Genomic DNA, 16321 nt, shown 5'->3' with positions numbered 1-16321 from the left:
TTTGTTAGTTTTAATTAAAAACATTTCCCACCAGAAAGTGAATCATTGAAAACAAATGTCCCTAGATGCAGCACATATTGCAGATACGCAGGATCTGGGAGAGACTTTTGTTTTGTATGCAGTCATTTAAAGTATGAAGTGATTGGGGCAGGAATGAGCTAAAGCTACAAAAGGTGCCGTATTGAACATTCCTGTAAAACTCCAGGTTTTCACTGCAGCTGCAAAGCTGGCTGAGTGTAAGGGGAAAACAAACACTGTTTTTCCTGTTTTCCAGCTCTGCCTGTGATTACATGGTAGCTCTGCCTGGTAGAATGTCACTTCTCCACCTCCAAACTCCTTAAAATAGTGGATATAAATGTAGGTATAGAATTTTGTCATGAAGCATTGTTGTAAATTTAAAGTTGAAATTCCAAGCTTTAATTTGAAAACTTTAAATAGATCCCATGGAGGAGAACAGATTGTCCCCTCTACCACTGACACTTTCCCATAAACTGCACACAGTCAGATACATTAGATAAATATGGAACACTACAACTGTGTGGTTCCCTTAGCATACCTGTAACACATCTCTCGTCTAGATGAAAACGTGCCCCCAAAAGTGCTCAATATTTCATCCAAGCTTTGCTGAGATGTGTGGCTGGCACATAGCATGAACTAGCTGCTTCTGGCCAAGGGCAGGAGTAGGGGCTTAGGGCTGTCAGCTTCCTCCCTCTCCTCCCCTCACTTGTGGGAAATGAGTGACTTTCTGAACTTCATCTTCGAGATTGCACTCATTGGCGCCCTCTCCTCCACTCACTCACCTCATTTCTTGAGCACCACACATTTGTTATCACTGCCTGTGTGTTACACATAGTCCTCCCACCCCCATTATCTATCTTGTCCCTTTTCTTCCATGCTACGATTCACATCTTTCCCCCCTTGCTTTCACTCTGATGCAGTGGCTAACAAATGCACCAGGTGATTTATGAATTCCCTTAGAATTATGGGAGTTTCAAGCTTTTTCCACAGTTCCCTTTGTCCCTTAATGCTTGCAGAAGGCCTTTTGAAGTGTTCCAGCTGCCAGTGCCTCAAGGAGCTGTGCCAGGAACTGTAGACTTGTTGGGCTGTAGATACTTAATCCGGTGCAATCCCATCACTTTAGTTACCAATGATTCAGTTCTAGGATTGCCAGGTGTCCGGTTTTGAACTGGACAGTCTGGTATTTGAGCTTTCTGTCCAGGAAACAAATTGAGAAAATACTGCACACATAAATGTCCGGTATTTTCTAATTAAGTAAGTTTTATTATTATCATGAGTATCAGTACGTAGTTGCGTACTGCCTGGCTAGTAGACGCGCTCACACTGTGTGAGCATGTCTCCCAGCCAAGCAGTACGCAACTATACAGTAGAGAGAAGGGGGGTGGGGCCAGAATCCCTGGGGCCAGACTTGCCCATGTGCTCTGCCAAGACTGGGCACAGGACGGGCAGCACCGCAGAATCTGCGTGCGCCTGGGCCAGCCCCGCTTCCTGCTAGCCACCCCCCCGACCCTCTCCTGGCCAGCCCTTTTCCCTGCCAGCCGGTTCCACCCCCGGCCAGCCCCGCTCCCCCTCAACCTCCTCTTGGCCAGCCCCGCTCCTTTCCAGCTGGTTCTCTCTCCCCCCCCCCCATCTCCCTCAACCAGCCCCGCTCCCCCCAGCCTCCTCCTGGCCAGCCCTGCACCCCTCCTGGCCGGTCCCGCCCACCCCCATCCCGTTCTGAGATCACGTGTGTCCGGTATTTTTTTGAAACCCATCTGGTAACCCTATTCAGTTCTCCAGTGCAGATACAGCCTAGAAGCTGTCAGTTCAACATATCGACTGCAGGTGACCATGTAGCAAGAAATGGAGTATTAAACAAATCTTGTCTTGTTACAGTTTTAGAAAATCTTTACTGGGACAGTTTCAGGAAACTAAGATGGCTGCCACTAATTGTTTGGAGGATGGTGGGGGGAGGGGGAAGAGGGGAAGGAACCCAGGTGTTTGAAAGATCATTGGTAAAGTCAACAAGATTTTCCTTAAGATGTACACTTTAAACTACATTTGTCTTTTGATGAAGAGCTCAATATGATGGGCCAAATTTTGTTTCCTGTGAGTAGAGTCATACTTGGTATGAGTTTGTCCTACTGTAGTTAGGGTTGCCAGGTGTCCAGTATTCACCTGGACAGTCCGGTATTTGCAGGCTCCATCCAATTAAAAAACCCAGGAAATACCAGACATATAAAATGTCTGGTATTTCCTGTTTCCCGCAGACAGAAGCCCGGTGGGAACAATTTTCCCCTGCCGCATCTGGCAGAGGTGGGGGAGTGAGGAGCACGGCAGAGTCATAGTGAAGAGGGGCAGGAGGGGGCACTTGCTGGGTGCCACACTAGGGTGGTGCCGGGCTGGGGTGGGAGCGGAGTGCACGCTGCTCTGGCCCACATGACCAGCAGAGACCTAGGAGCTGGCCACATGATGCCTCCCTCAACATCAGCTGTGGCCAGCCTGTCTGTTGCCCCCCAAAAGTGCTCCTGCGTGCCCCCCCATATCCCCTCCTGGCCCCTGGCTTCCCAGTGGTTACCAGGTAGAGCTACAGGGTTTTAAAAATGGCACCCAAGATGGTGGCTGTCTTAAAGGGGCAGCCTCCTTTAATTTTTTTCTTTGCTTAACAACTTTGGTTTCCCCACTTTTTTTTTTCCGGAACAGAATTTTTTCAAGGTGTTTTTTTGGGGGGAGGGGGGAGCGGGCGGGCAGTGTATTCAGTATTTTCTGTTAAACCATCTGGCAACCCTAACTGTAGTTACCAAAAAAACCCCTGAGTAAGTGCATGCTGTAATCAGAGCTCCAGAATGGCCCAGGCCACTTCTAGCTTTTGAGATCCCTACGTATAGTAAACATAAAAAATGATACTGATCCAGCACCAGCCACTAGTAGTGGTTTGTTTATATAATCAGCTGATCTGAGAGGACATGTTCATCTCGGTCTAATCTTGTGCTATCAGAACAAATATTATTCAAGTTATTAATTTTTTAGCATTTGATGATACATTTTGCAAGTGTCTAAATTTGAGGCCCGGGCCAAATGGCCCTCCTGGCTCCCAGGCTCTCCAGATTGGCCCTGGCTGTAATGGATCATTTTTAAATTAGATGAAAACTGACTATGCAATGGAAAGTTATAGTTTGGTCCAAGTGTTTTTTCAAATCCTTAAACTATTGGTCATAAAGAATCTTTCACATGTCTACTTTTACCATAGCTTTGGGGGAAGGGGAGAATAAATGTGGCTGGCTTCCAAAATCCAGTCTTTCTGTTGACTTGGAGCATATTTTATCAGGAGAACTACAATTAAAATGTTCAATTGGTTTAGCAGAGTAATTGCTGCTGTGAGACATTTGATGGATTTATGGTTTTGGAAGTTGAATGTCTGGCAGCTAGTGCCGAAATCAAAATTCAAAGTAGCTCCAGAAAGAAAACAAACCTATTTAATTTTTGAGTCAGATTCTTAAATTTATAATTTAATTCTAAAATAGTAGTATACAGTGAGCTAATTATCTTATTTTTCAGAGATGCTGTTTCAACAGCTCCCACTAACATCATTGTTACTGCAAATTACACTATAGTTGTTAATTAAAAAAACTATACGTGCTTCCTATTGCAGGGAGCAGAGAAACAGCAGCAAAGAGGAACAGGTAGTTGTTTAGTATTATTCAGTATTAAAAAAGTTAATCAAAATTCAGTGCTAAGAGAGGAATCCAGGTCAGATATGAAGCACATTTTTACTCTGACTTCATTAATTTGCATGGAACCTTGTGTGCATAGAGCAAATGTTTAAGTGCATACATTGAGTTGTGCTAATTGTAGGAGATCCTCCAGTGAAAGTGCTATATAAATCCAAAATATTAGCTTCCATTGTCCTTTCTTCCCCAGTATATATATCTGTATCTCTACCCACCCAACCAGACTTGAATTCTTTGTTCTCCTTCATGAGAAGTTCCTGGTTAAGAATACTGCAGAACTGCGCAGGTCTGTTTCTGCTCCTCCATCAAATCATTGCTCAGTGTGTAGGTACCTTAGAGCAGTGGTCCCCAACCTTTCAGGGCTGCTGGGCGCTGGGGGGGAGGGGCCCGCTCATGTGCTGGGTGTCTGGGGGCGGGACCACACACGTGCTGGGCGTCCGGGGGCCGCCCGGGGCTGGCACTGCACATGCGCCGCACGCCGGGGGCGGGGCTGGCCCAGATCATTCCGCGAGCGCACATAAATGCCCCAGTGGGCTCCATGGTGTCGTTGGGGACCACTGCCTTAGAGTGATGCTGAAAGAGTTTTGATGTTTTGCTTTTCATCTTCTGAGACTCAGCCTGAAAGAGCAGGCCACTCCAGATTTTTTTTTTTCAAAACTCTCATACATCAGAGAGGGATGGGGATGATGGCACCCCCAACCCTCACCGAGAGTAACTGAAAATGACTTTCCTAGCATTGTATTTTGCTCAGTGCTTTCCTGTGAATTTTTGTGGTCTTGATTAGGAATGTGTACTGCAGTGTTCACTAGTGAATGGTGCCATATGCTCTGGGTTGACTGTGATGAGCTTAGCGGTAAGGGCATGGCTCTGTCTAAAATACTGTGTGCCATTATCTTTATCTCTTCCAGATGTTTCTGACCGTGTACCTCAGTAACAACGAACAGCACTTCACTGAGGTGCCTGTGACACCTGAAACCACTTGCAGAGATGTAGTGGAGCTGTGTAAAGAGCCTGGTGAGACTGACTGCCACCTGGCGGAAGTGTGGTTTGGCTCAGGTATGCAATTTCTGTGATCATTAGATATCCTTTGTTTTGTTTGGTTTTTGTTGTTTTTATTACCATAGCACCTAAAGGCCGACACCCTATTGTCATAGGCGTTTCACAAACTAGGGATGTTAGCTATTGGCCAATTGAATAGGTGACTAACTGCATGAATTCTTAGTGGTTAGTTGACTATTCTATAGTCCCTGGGTGCAGGGCCGGCAGCCAGTGCAGTCTGGCCCCACTCCCTTTATCAGAGGCAGCAGAGCGGGGTGCCAGGCGGGAGCTGGTCTGCAAGGGGAGCCAGTTTAAAAACTTGCTTCCCTTGTGCATTGGCTTCCTGCTGCCCCTCAGTGCTACCTTTTATAGAGAGGCAGCAGCATGGGGTGGCAACAGTCCCTGCCCGCTGGAGGAAGGCTGTCCCGAAGCAGCCTCTGGCTGCGAGGGGCTGGGACCCACTGTGGACAGGGGCTGCAGCCACAAAGCATAATACATGCTATACAGGCAGTCCCCGACTTATGTGGGATCCGCACTTACGAACGGGGCTTTCTCGCCCCGGAGCTCGCAGGCAGCGATCCGCCACCTCGACCTCCGGGGCGAGAAAAGCTGCTCCCGGTGTCCCTGGTCTGTTGGAGACGGTCCCCAGCAGACCAGAGACACCGGGAGCGAAGCCGCAGCGGCGGCGGGTTCCCGCGCTTCTGAGGCTTTGCTCGGGCACTACTGGACCAACCCGGCAGCACCCCAGCTGCTCTGCCCCAGGCGTCCTGATTCAGCCGCTGCTGGTCAGTTTCAGCAGCGGCTGAATCAGGACGCCTGGGGCAGAGCAGCTGGGGTGCTGCTGGGTTGGTCCAGTAGCGCGGAGGAGCGGTGCTACTGGAGCAACCCAGCAGCACCCCAGCTGCTCTGCCCCAGGCGTCCCCAAGTCAGCCGCTGCTGAAACTGACCAGCGCTGACTACAGGAAGCCCGAGGCAGAGTTGCTCTGCCCCAGGCTTCCTGGAATCAGCCGCTGATCAGTTTCAGCAGCAGCTGACTTGGGGAGGCTTTGGGTTCTTAAGTTGAATCTGTATGTAAGTCAGAACTGGCGGTCAGTTTCAGCAGCGGCTGAATCTGGACACCAGTTCCGACTTACATACAGATTCAACTTAAGAACAAACCTACAGTCCCTATCTTGTACGTAACCCGGGGACTGCCTGTATATGCAATATTCTGTGATGACTGGAGAATGTGATAGCCTAAGGGTCTAGACTGAAGGCTCATCCTGCAAATACTTATGCACATCAATTGTCCTTTTGAGCTCAACAGGACTTCTCCTGTGTCTGCAGTCTCAGGGCCATAAAATGTAAGGAGTTTTATTTATAAAATCCAGCATTGGTTGTATGTGTTTTACTCTGGAGAGCAGCTCCTTTAAAGAACAGGTACAGGAGACCAGTGTGCTGTCCCAGAAGAGAGAGATGCAGAAAGAAGAAATAAAGCAATTACTTATGTGTGTGGTTTTATACATCCCCCATCTTTGTGGTGTCTAAACATTCTTTGTACAGCTGTTGTCATAAGACGAAAAAATAAAGCTGCTATCTCTAGGCTTTCCTTTTGTAAGGAGAAGCAAGTGAAAGGTGTTTTTTTTCAGGGGAAACATTGAACTAATATATTATACTCCTCTAGGAACTCTTGAGTTTTTCCTAATGTAATTTTGTATTCATTTCCAACACAAGCATTTGCTTATGTTTATACAAAACCAGTATTTAATGGTCATTGATATAAAAGCTATCTGCATGTTTCAAATTATATTTAACATATAATGTAAATAAGGAGCACCTTTTTAACCAATGGGTCATAGTGGATTTTTCTATCTCTGACTGTTTTCAAATCAAGATTGGATGGTATTTCTAAAGGATCTAGGAATTATTTGGGGGGACGCTCCCTGGCCTGTGTTAGGGCCTGAGATCTCACTGAATGATCACAATCTGTAAATTAAAATGGTGTAAGGCCAAAGAAAAGACACTTGTGCAGCATGAAGTGGAAACGCATTTGATCCAAAATAGCCAACTGTATCTCTTTCTAATGTGCCACAAGTAGTGACCAGTTGCATTTATTTCAAGTTCATCATAGTCTTTCCTGTGAGAAAGTTGCTGCTTATCTCTTCTCCGCTTTAAGATGAGACTATGCAAAATGAGACCACTTTATTTTGCAGAGATTTAGGGGCTAGAGAATTTAGAAAAAATTGCTTTCAATGGCAGGCAGCTATAGAAATACAGAGTTATTAGAACTGTACAGTGTTTGAAAAACAAACATGGAGACAAGCTCTTCCCCTGCTGGCAAAGAAACAAAAGCTATGAGTTGCATCTTGGAAAAATGAGACCTGTCCCAAGTTAAATTTACTGGGGTATCCTTTGGGTACCACTTCTTCCTCCCCTCTTGTCTGGACATGTGTTTCAACGAACTTTTCTCTCATTCAAGAAGTTCTGGTTTCCGATCCTAGAGCCTATTACATCTGCCCTGAGTGCTGGCCAATGGGTTTGCTGGAAACTTACATAAGGGGCTCTGCTTTCTGCAGGTGTGATATGCCTGCTTTCTCCACAGTGCTCCCATTCTCTTTTGGTTTGAGGAAAAGGAGGGCAAAATGGCGATCACTTGTGTGGCATAATATACCCTGCTATTAGATCACTGGTTTGACCAGGAAAACTATTTCTACAGCTTGAACCTCTTTAATCTGGCACCTCAGGATCTGACCAGTTCTGAACCAGAGAGTTTGCTGGACCACAGGAGGTCAGTACTGTTTAGCAGTATTACCAACACTCTCACTGCTTACAGGCCTCTTAAAGACATTTAGAGGTAAATTAGAGCTAAATAATAGCACAGAACACTGAGAGCTGAGACTGGTGGCTGTAAACAAACTGTGGGACTGAGAAACTTGGCTGCACTTATGAAAAGTAGACATCCAGCTAACTAAAATTGTTCTGGATGACACATGTTTCCAGACCAGAATGTTCTGGACTAGAAAGGTTTAACCTGTACTTCGTTAATTACCAAGAAAAGTAATGGAAGGAAGAAATAAAGAGAGGAAGAAAGTGAAAACAGAAAACTTATGAATGATCCTATTGGTTCTCTTTGTCCTGTTCTCGGTTAGTTTGGGTTTGATTTCTATTAGAACTTGAAAAAAAAAATCTGTTTCTGACCTTTCTTGAATACATCAGTTAAATATTGACGGTATCCTTTTGTAAAGGCATCGCTTACATTTGATTACACAGTTCTGATTGAAGTATTGGCTTCTTCGCTAGGAATGTGCCTTATCAGCCTTTTGTATATTCCTTATTTAAGAAGATGTGAATCTGACAGTTTTGCATTGGGATTTAGCAGATGAAGAGCTTTTCTAGCTGTCTAGACACATAACCGCTGGGAGACTGCTTTTTCTGTAACAGTGACCTAGTTGCTTATACTGTAAATCTAATCTCTTCTGACAGTGACTCCAGAAATTTTCCCTCGTAGACTGATTCAGCATAGCTGAGGAATTTTCATTTAAAGAATCCCTTTTTATATTCTGAAAGAAGCCATTCAGATACTAATGTATCTGAGTTCACTTTCAGTTTTATAAGGGGGCATTCATGCTTAAGACCATAAAATCTTTTTTGTCTAAAATTTAACTTTTTTTTTTTTTTTTAAACCTCTGAGTTAAGGTTTATTAAAAAACTCAGAGATTAAATGCTTCCCAACTTCAGTCATCTCCCTCAGCCTTACATCTGCCTTGGATTTACCTCCCTCCCCCCCCCCCGCAGCAGATTCCAAAACCTGCAGCAACAAAAATGTGCCACCATTATCATGGACACAGACTTGTATGTTCTGGGGTCAAAGTAACTTGAATTTCTCACTAGTACTGTTGGGGGCAGGACATGCAACCCTGCCTACGGGGTCAGGGCAGGAGCTGGGGAGGCTGCAATAGGACAGTACTTGTAAGAAATTTGTTTGAGATGGAGTGCAGGGCAAGGGGTTGGATTGTGGGGTGGTGCAGGAGTCAGGGCTGTGGATTTGGGGGGAGGCTCGGGTCTGAGTGTGCTGGATCCCTGGGGATACAGCATCCAGAGCCCCGCCCTCAGCTAGCACATCTTTTACCAGTGTGTAGACTTACTTTACCTTTGTGTATTTCTGTCCCATCAATCTTATTTGCTCTTGTCTTCTTGATCTGAATAGCTTATCTTCGAGGACTGTCCCATGATTTGTACAGCACTCAGTGAATGGGACCCTCATCCTGATTGGGACCTTCAGGTGCTGCCATAGTATAAATTAATAATAGAAGTTCTAAATATGTGACATGTACTATGGTATCTCAGACATTCTCTATGCTTGGAAGAAATCTGCAAGCCTACTGTAAACAGGGCAAGTTGTAGCCTTCTCTTGGTAGATCTGGTAAAGATGACTCTTGTCACCTAATGGTCACCTCAGTGACTACATCACAGTAAAACTACAGCTTGTGTCTACACTACGATTTTACAGTGCCATCTCATAGAAAAATAGGCTTGAGTTTTCAGAGTGTGGATAAGGCCTCAGACTATGCTGCTGTTCTTATTTATTCTTTAATAAAAATCACATATAGCTGGTAACGTTCTAGGAGATCCAGCCAAGATGGAAAGTCTGTAAGTCAGTGTGATCACTTTCTACCTATAAATACCCAGCGATGAAAGACTATAAAAGTTGCAGGAGAAGAATATGCAGGGGAGGAAGAGGACAGGTGGATGGAAATCGTATACACAAAGATTGGTCACTGAAAATCCTGTAGAAGTCAGCCACAGAATGATGGACTTGGAACTTTTTTTTTTTTTTAAAGGTCTAATTCCTGTTTGTGGAAGAGGGGAGTAAGAATGGGAAAACTAACATATAGCTGCTTTAAGCTAATAGTTATATGCAGAAATTATACTTGGAAGAATAGCAACCTCTTCAATACTTGCCTATGAGTTTAGATTTTCCATTGCCACTGTGACCTCCTTTGTTTTCTCTCTGAGGTATGAATCTGAGATGTTAAGTGATCGGCCTTTTCAGAATAATCAAAAGCTAAGTCTGCTATCCAAAATGCATATAATCTAGCTGTAGATAAAGTTGACGACACATTATGCTTTCTGAGGGATTGTGCCTGATCAGTGGCTGGTGTAAATCAGCGTAACTAGACTGAAGTCAGCAGAGCGAGGCTGACATGCTATCTGAAGATCAGGCCCAACAGCTTTTCCAATTGAGCAAAAGTAGTTTGTGGCACATCAGAAAAAGATGGATGCATTGGTCACCACAGTAGAGCCTTTCCTTTGTCCATACTTGTTTTTTGTTGTAGGCTCATTTTCCCCCACTACCCTCACCATGGGATATAGAAGTGACAGCATTAGAGTTCAATAGTTCATGTGTACTGTATTGTGAATTTTGAGTTGTGTATCTTTGAAATTCAAAGGCTACTAAGAAGATTTTAATATATCAAAGAAGGTCTCAACCTTTCTCTTATTGACATTAGCTCATAAGGGTCAAAAGGTGTTTGTTATGGATTTAAGCAGATAGTTTTGAGCATACAGATTTGCAAATTTTGTCCTGGGTAATTAATATCCTGAAAAATAGTACTTGCATACTTCATCCAAAAAGCTTCACATGAGCTTGAGTTTCCTAAAGCTGCAGTCAAGCTGTGAGTCACCATCTCTTGGCATAATTAAGAGAAGAATCCTTTCTTTGGCCACCCTTTCTTTTTCGGTCACTAACACTAATTAATAGTGGTACTGGTAGCAAAATCTTCTCCATAAGATTGGCTTCCTGCCAGTCCTTTGTTTGTCATTTTAAAGGCATGGAGAAATATTCTCATCTGAGGTAACACAGAATTGGAGGAAAAGCAACTGTAAATGGTTCCTTGAAATATTAAAAAGCTCAAGTGATTTCAGAATATAGCACTTTTCTGCTATAACCCCAAAGCCACAGAACAGTGGTTCTCAACCTTTTTTATGCCGAGGGCCGGCAAACACATTCACAAACTTTTGGCAGATCGGCAACACTTTATTAGCACATTTGCATATTTGTTATGCAGATAATGAATATGCAAATACAATGTAACCTGGCTGCCTAGCCCCAACTCAGCCCCTTTGCTCCCCAGTGCCTAACACCCTTTGACCCTACTTATGCCCCATGCCCTTTGACCCTTTAACCTCTGATCCCTACAGCCCATGCTAACAGCCCATGCTAACACCCTCTTGCCCTGTGACCCCACTATGCCCGCACCCAACTCCTGTTTGTCCACATCCCACCTCCACACTCCCCAGAACAAGGCGGCCCCTCTAGGGAGCATGGCTGTTACTGCCAGGCGGGCAGGGGGAGCGACCGTGAGCAATGCACACGGTCCCTCCTCCTTCATGTCTCCTCCCCCTCGTCCCCCCCAAGCACGGAGGAGGGAGGGAGGCGCCTTTTGTTCCTCCTCCTCTTGCTGCGCCTTGGCCACCATGGCTGTCGGAGCTGAGCTGCTGCAAGTAGTCGGCTTGCACTCCAGCAGCCACCACGGATTGGCAGCTGGGAACCGCTGCCATAGACCATCTGCTGGCAGCCATTTGAGGTGCAGCATTACCTGGGAGGCCAATTTGCATGCTCCTCTTTCATAGCATCAGATTTTTATGGATTATGTCCTTGGTTTTTAGACGTGCATTTGCACTTTCAGGAAAGAACTCTGTACAACTCCAGTGTTTACATCGTTCAGTAAAGTTTTTGGGGATTTTTCTCCGTTTCCCACCCACTTGAGTGTTTGTGGTAACTGCTTGTGAAGCATGAAAAGCATTATAGGGATGTGAAAGAGATCTTACTGCATTGGTGCTATGCTTTTTCAGAGCGCCCGATAGCTGAGAACGAGCGGATGTTGGATATCCTGCAGCACTTTGGTGTCCAGAGAAATGAGGTTCGTTTCTTCCTTCGTCACGAACGTCCCCCTAGTAGGGAATCAGGTACGTGGTGATCAGAATTGCTCAACTCTGACTTACAGGACAAACTGATTTCAGACATTCTTAAGGCTAGGTTAACTATTGCATGTATTATGATGACTACGATCTCTGTGACGACGGAACCAGGATCCTTGAGGGCACTGTTTTGTCTGACCTTCATTTTGCCTGCAAGGGAATGCTACTGCCAGAAAACCTAGTCTTATTATGTAAGCTAAGTTTTAAGCAGAACTGAGATTATTTGTTTTCCTCTCCCCTAATTCTTGTATGAGCTACAGTAACTCATATTTCCAAACCTTTTTCCTATCTTTCTGGGTTTTGTACAGCTGTCCATTGGCATGGTAGATGGGATCAGTGTGTGTGTTTTTAGGAAGCATTTAAAAGGGTGTCACAAGGAGAAGGGAGAAAATTGTTCTCCTTGACCTCTGAGGATTTGACAAGAAGCAATGGCCCTTAAATTGCAGCAAGGGAGGTTTAGGTTGGACATCAGGAAAAACTTCCTAACCATCAGGGGGTTAAACACTGGAATAAATTGCCTAGGGGGGTTGTGGAATCTCCATCACTGGAGATATTTAAGAGCAGGTTAGACAGACACCTGTCAGGGATGATATAGACTGTGCTTGTTCCTGCCACGAGGGCAGGGGATTGGACTTGATGACCTCGAGGTCCCTTCTAGTTCTGTGATTCTATGAATATTGCTTTGTGATTCTAACTGATAAGGCATATAAAAGCACATATCATTCTGTTTACAAAAATGTTCATAATTATCTGAATTCTCCCTGTAGACCTTTTAACATGTTTACTTTTAAGTGAATGGGAGGTGATTCTTTGGGTAGGTGTTGTGTGGCTTTTATGGGTTTTTGCTATTTGGTCTTCATATTTCTTGTAGTACCATAACTCATTCTTTAAGTTGTTATATGTACGTTAAAGCCTATATGATCACATTTATCTAATAAGAACCTTCCCATACAAGTTAGCTGGCAGGATCCAGTTGTTATTCCAAACTGCTCAGGATTCAGAGCAGAGGAGGGATGTGTGTGTATGTATGTTTCTACATATTTATTTTGCATTAATTTGGCTAGGTACTATATCCACATAGAAGAAAGCACACAGGCAGGAACACTGTCACATTTAATAAGTCTTCTAGTAGCCTGGTCTCAGAATGAAAATGATGTTAGTTCTCAAAATGCTGCATAAAGATGGCTTCTATTAGCACTTTGGCTTCTCAGCATCTTTAGTATGTAAACAGTTCCATAGAATTAAACACAATTATAGTTTTCAGGTAAAGATGCATCCTGATATTCTTGGGCAGTAAATGTACTGGACTGAATTAAACCTGGAGAGAGAGCCAGTGTAAAATAAACATTTTGCCCTACAAGTGTAAATATTCAGCCAGAGATTCAAATGGTAAATGTTTTAGGCAATTCAGTTAGACTAATTTATAAGCAACATCAAAATAGTGTTCCAAAATGCCTTGGTTTACTGTAGGTTGGTCTAGAATCTAGATCATACCCTATACTGCAGTAGTGGGCAAATACCGGCCTGTGGGCTGGATCCAGTCTTCCAGGGTTCGCTCCTGGCAAGCCCTCAACCACTATGTTTACCTGCATGGCCACAGGTACCAGTGATCGCAGCTCCTGTTGGCTGTGGATCACTGATCCCAGCCAATGGGAGCTGTGGGAAGTGGTGTCCTGCCCCTGTGTTACTGTCCACCCTTGTTATACAGGCATTACCTGTGTATGAGCCACGCCACTTCTGGTTTCATCTCCTGGATGTTGTCATATTCATTCAGGTTAGCGGACAAGTATGTGATATGCAAACTTTAAGTATATAGGGACAATTTCCTAAGTTGTTTGCTGGGAGAGGGAGAAAATCCTGAACCTATTTATGTGGGTCTTTTAAAGGCTTGAATTCTTGTAGTGAACAACCATTTAAAACCATTTTAATGACCTTGTTGCTATAATAAAAATGTCACCAAAGAAAAATGTTGACCTTGTCACCATAATAAAAAAATTGATCTAGAGCTGAAAATAACCCATATTAGTAGAACTTCTGTTTGTCATTGTATGCACTTATTCTCCCCATCATCTTTTTTTCCTCACAGTCATGGGTGAATCCTTACTTCATTGAGGCAATTCGGGGCAGGGTGTGTTGGCCATTGACTTGAATGGGGACAGGATTTCAACACATTTGCTTGTCACCCTGCTTAGTGTGTTATAGAGTGAGACTTCTACCTGAAATTGTTTTTTTTTTTTTCTGAATTGCTTCTCTGTATCCTCAGAAGAGTGACTTGGGTTATTAAACGATCTTAACTTTTTTAGAGAGAGAGAGTAGATTCTTGTTTGTAATAATATGACCTTGTATCTTTTTTTTTCAATTTTTGTCAAGACTAAACCACCAGGTGTACATATTATCCCCACGCCACAGTAGAGAATAAAGTCCCTCTGTTGTTGTTTTGGCTGATGGGGCTGCATTTTTGAATTCTTATCTGTCTGCCCACGTGATGTCCAGTACTGAGAATGTAATGTGATTTTACTGTTGAAACAATCAACCTCTTTGCTTACAAGATAAGAGTGAGTTCATGCAGTAGATTTTCCTGGCCTAGTGTTAGATTTAATTTTCATGTATCATTTGACAACTTTAATTTCCATGTAGAGAGAAATAAGGCATGTGTTCTGGTCAGGGCCGGGCCACAACATTTTGGCACCTGAGGTGGGGAGCTAAAATGACGCCCTCATACCACCTTTTCTCCTGCCTGCCTATTATGTCTCTTGTGCCCTCCTTCCTCAAGCACAGCACTCCACCATCTCTGTGCATCTAGAGACCAGAGAGAATACATATGCACCAGCAGCAGACACAATTTTCTACACTCTGGGTCCTAGTGCCCCCCTTCCCCCCAGTCTGGCACCTGAGGCAGCCGCCTCAGTTAGCCTCATGGTAAGGTCAGCCTTGGTTCTGGTTCACCCCATATCACACAGGGTTATTCTCATCATTGAACAGAGAGACCATTTAGTAAAACATCCATGGTCTTCAGTTAAGTTTATTTTAGTGTTGATAAAGGGAGGGAGAACACCAGTCAGTCACACTGATTCTAACCGGAAAGAAAATGCACTTCCTTTTCTTTGCAAAGTGATGTGTGTAAAGGGATCAGTACAAATATTTCAAGTGCTGCATTCTCCTTGACTCTGTGTGTGTTAAATCTAGGGAGTGGACAGAGGTCACAGGACCCGAGCTTAAAGAGAAATGGTGTAAAAGTGCCTGGTGATCGACGACTAGAGAATGGGGTAAGCATTCAGTTTAATATGTCTCTAGTAGAGTTATGCAAAGCCTTTCATTCTGGGTCACTGGTGTAGATCCATACCTGGCAGACAAAAGGAAATGGATCTTTGATGGCTGCTCTGAAATATTCAGTCAGTACACTCTACAAAACATGATCCCAATTGGCACACTTGTTGGCAGCTTCTGCAGAGACACTAAGAACTGGAAAGGAAGCGGCTCAATGGCAAATTCCTCCATATCAAAATGGGAGGTGACTGTCTAGGAAGGTACGCAGCAGAAAGGAATCTAGGGGTCATAATGAACCATAAGCTAAATATGAGTCAACAGTGTGACACTGTTGCAAAAAAAGCAAACATTCTGGGATGCATTAAGAGGAATGTTGAAAGACAAGAGAAGTAATTCTTCTTCTCTACTCTATGCTGATTAGGTCTCAACTGGAGTATTGTGTTCAGTTCTGGGCGTCACATTTCAGGAAAGATGTGGAGAAATTGGAGAAGGTCCAATTCTCCAGAAGAGCAACAAGAATGATTAAAGGTCTAAAAAACATGACCTATGAGGAAAGACTGAAATGGTTTGTTTAATTTGGAAAAGAGAAGACTGAGAGGAGACATAATAGCAGCTTTCAAGTACATAAAAGGTTGTCCCAAGGAGGAGGAAGAAAAATTGTTCTCCTTGGCCTCTTTTGGTTGGACATTAGGAAAAACTTCCTAACTGTCGGGGTGGTGAAACACTGGAATAAGTTGCCTAGGAAGGTAGCGGAATCTCCATCACTGGAGATATTTAAGAGCAGGTTAGACAGACACCTGTCAGGTATGATCTAGACCAGGGGCGGCCAACCCGTTACAGATGAAGAGCCAAAATAGTGGTGGATACAGCACAAATTGCTAAGGGAAAGAAGTTGTTGAGCAAATTAAAAACAAACAAAAAATGCTACCCCTTTAAGAGCCACGTGTGGCCCATGCAGGCTTCCGTTGGCTGCAGCGTCAGCTCTCACTGTGCCAAGTGGCGCTCTGCCCAGATGAGGAGAAAAGGTCAGAGCAGGGGACCGTGAGAAGAGCCACAGATGCGGCAACCACAATTTTTCCTTCGAGGAACTGCGGGTTGGCCACCTCTGATCTAGACAGTGCTTGGTCTTGTCTTGAAGGCAGGGGACTGGACTCAATGACCTCTCGAGGTCCCTTCCAGTTCTAGTGATCTAGGGTTAAATTGCAGTGGCAAAGGCAGTGTATGGAAGCTTGTGCTAGTGCTCTACCTACTCTCTGGCCAAGCAGAACACATCAACCTCAGTGCTGCCAATTAGATTCCTGTCCCCAGTATTAGATCCGCAGAATGAT

The 16321-nt window shown here is 44.2% G+C and overlaps 1 protein-coding gene across 3 annotated transcripts in view; it reads left to right on the top strand.

The window, feature by feature from the left end:
• The window catches only part of TP53BP2 (tumor protein p53 binding protein 2), a 70649-nt gene that overhangs the window by 26768 nt on the left and 27560 nt on the right, over positions 1–16321 (top strand). For all 3 annotated transcript variants that reach the window (XM_006133421.4, XM_006133422.3, XM_025189816.2), the window contains exons 2-4: positions 4637–4784; positions 11601–11714; positions 14913–14992. In XM_006133421.4, the coding sequence (XP_006133483.2) occupies positions 4637–4784; positions 11601–11714; positions 14913–14992 (342 nt within the window). The remainder of the gene's footprint in view (positions 1–4636; positions 4785–11600; positions 11715–14912; positions 14993–16321) is intronic.

This window comes from Pelodiscus sinensis, chromosome 3, assembly GCF_049634645.1.
Source record: "Pelodiscus sinensis isolate JC-2024 chromosome 3, ASM4963464v1, whole genome shotgun sequence".
Taxonomy (NCBI): Eukaryota; Metazoa; Chordata; order Testudines; family Trionychidae; genus Pelodiscus; species Pelodiscus sinensis.
This window is presented reverse-complemented; position numbering and strand designations above follow the sequence as displayed.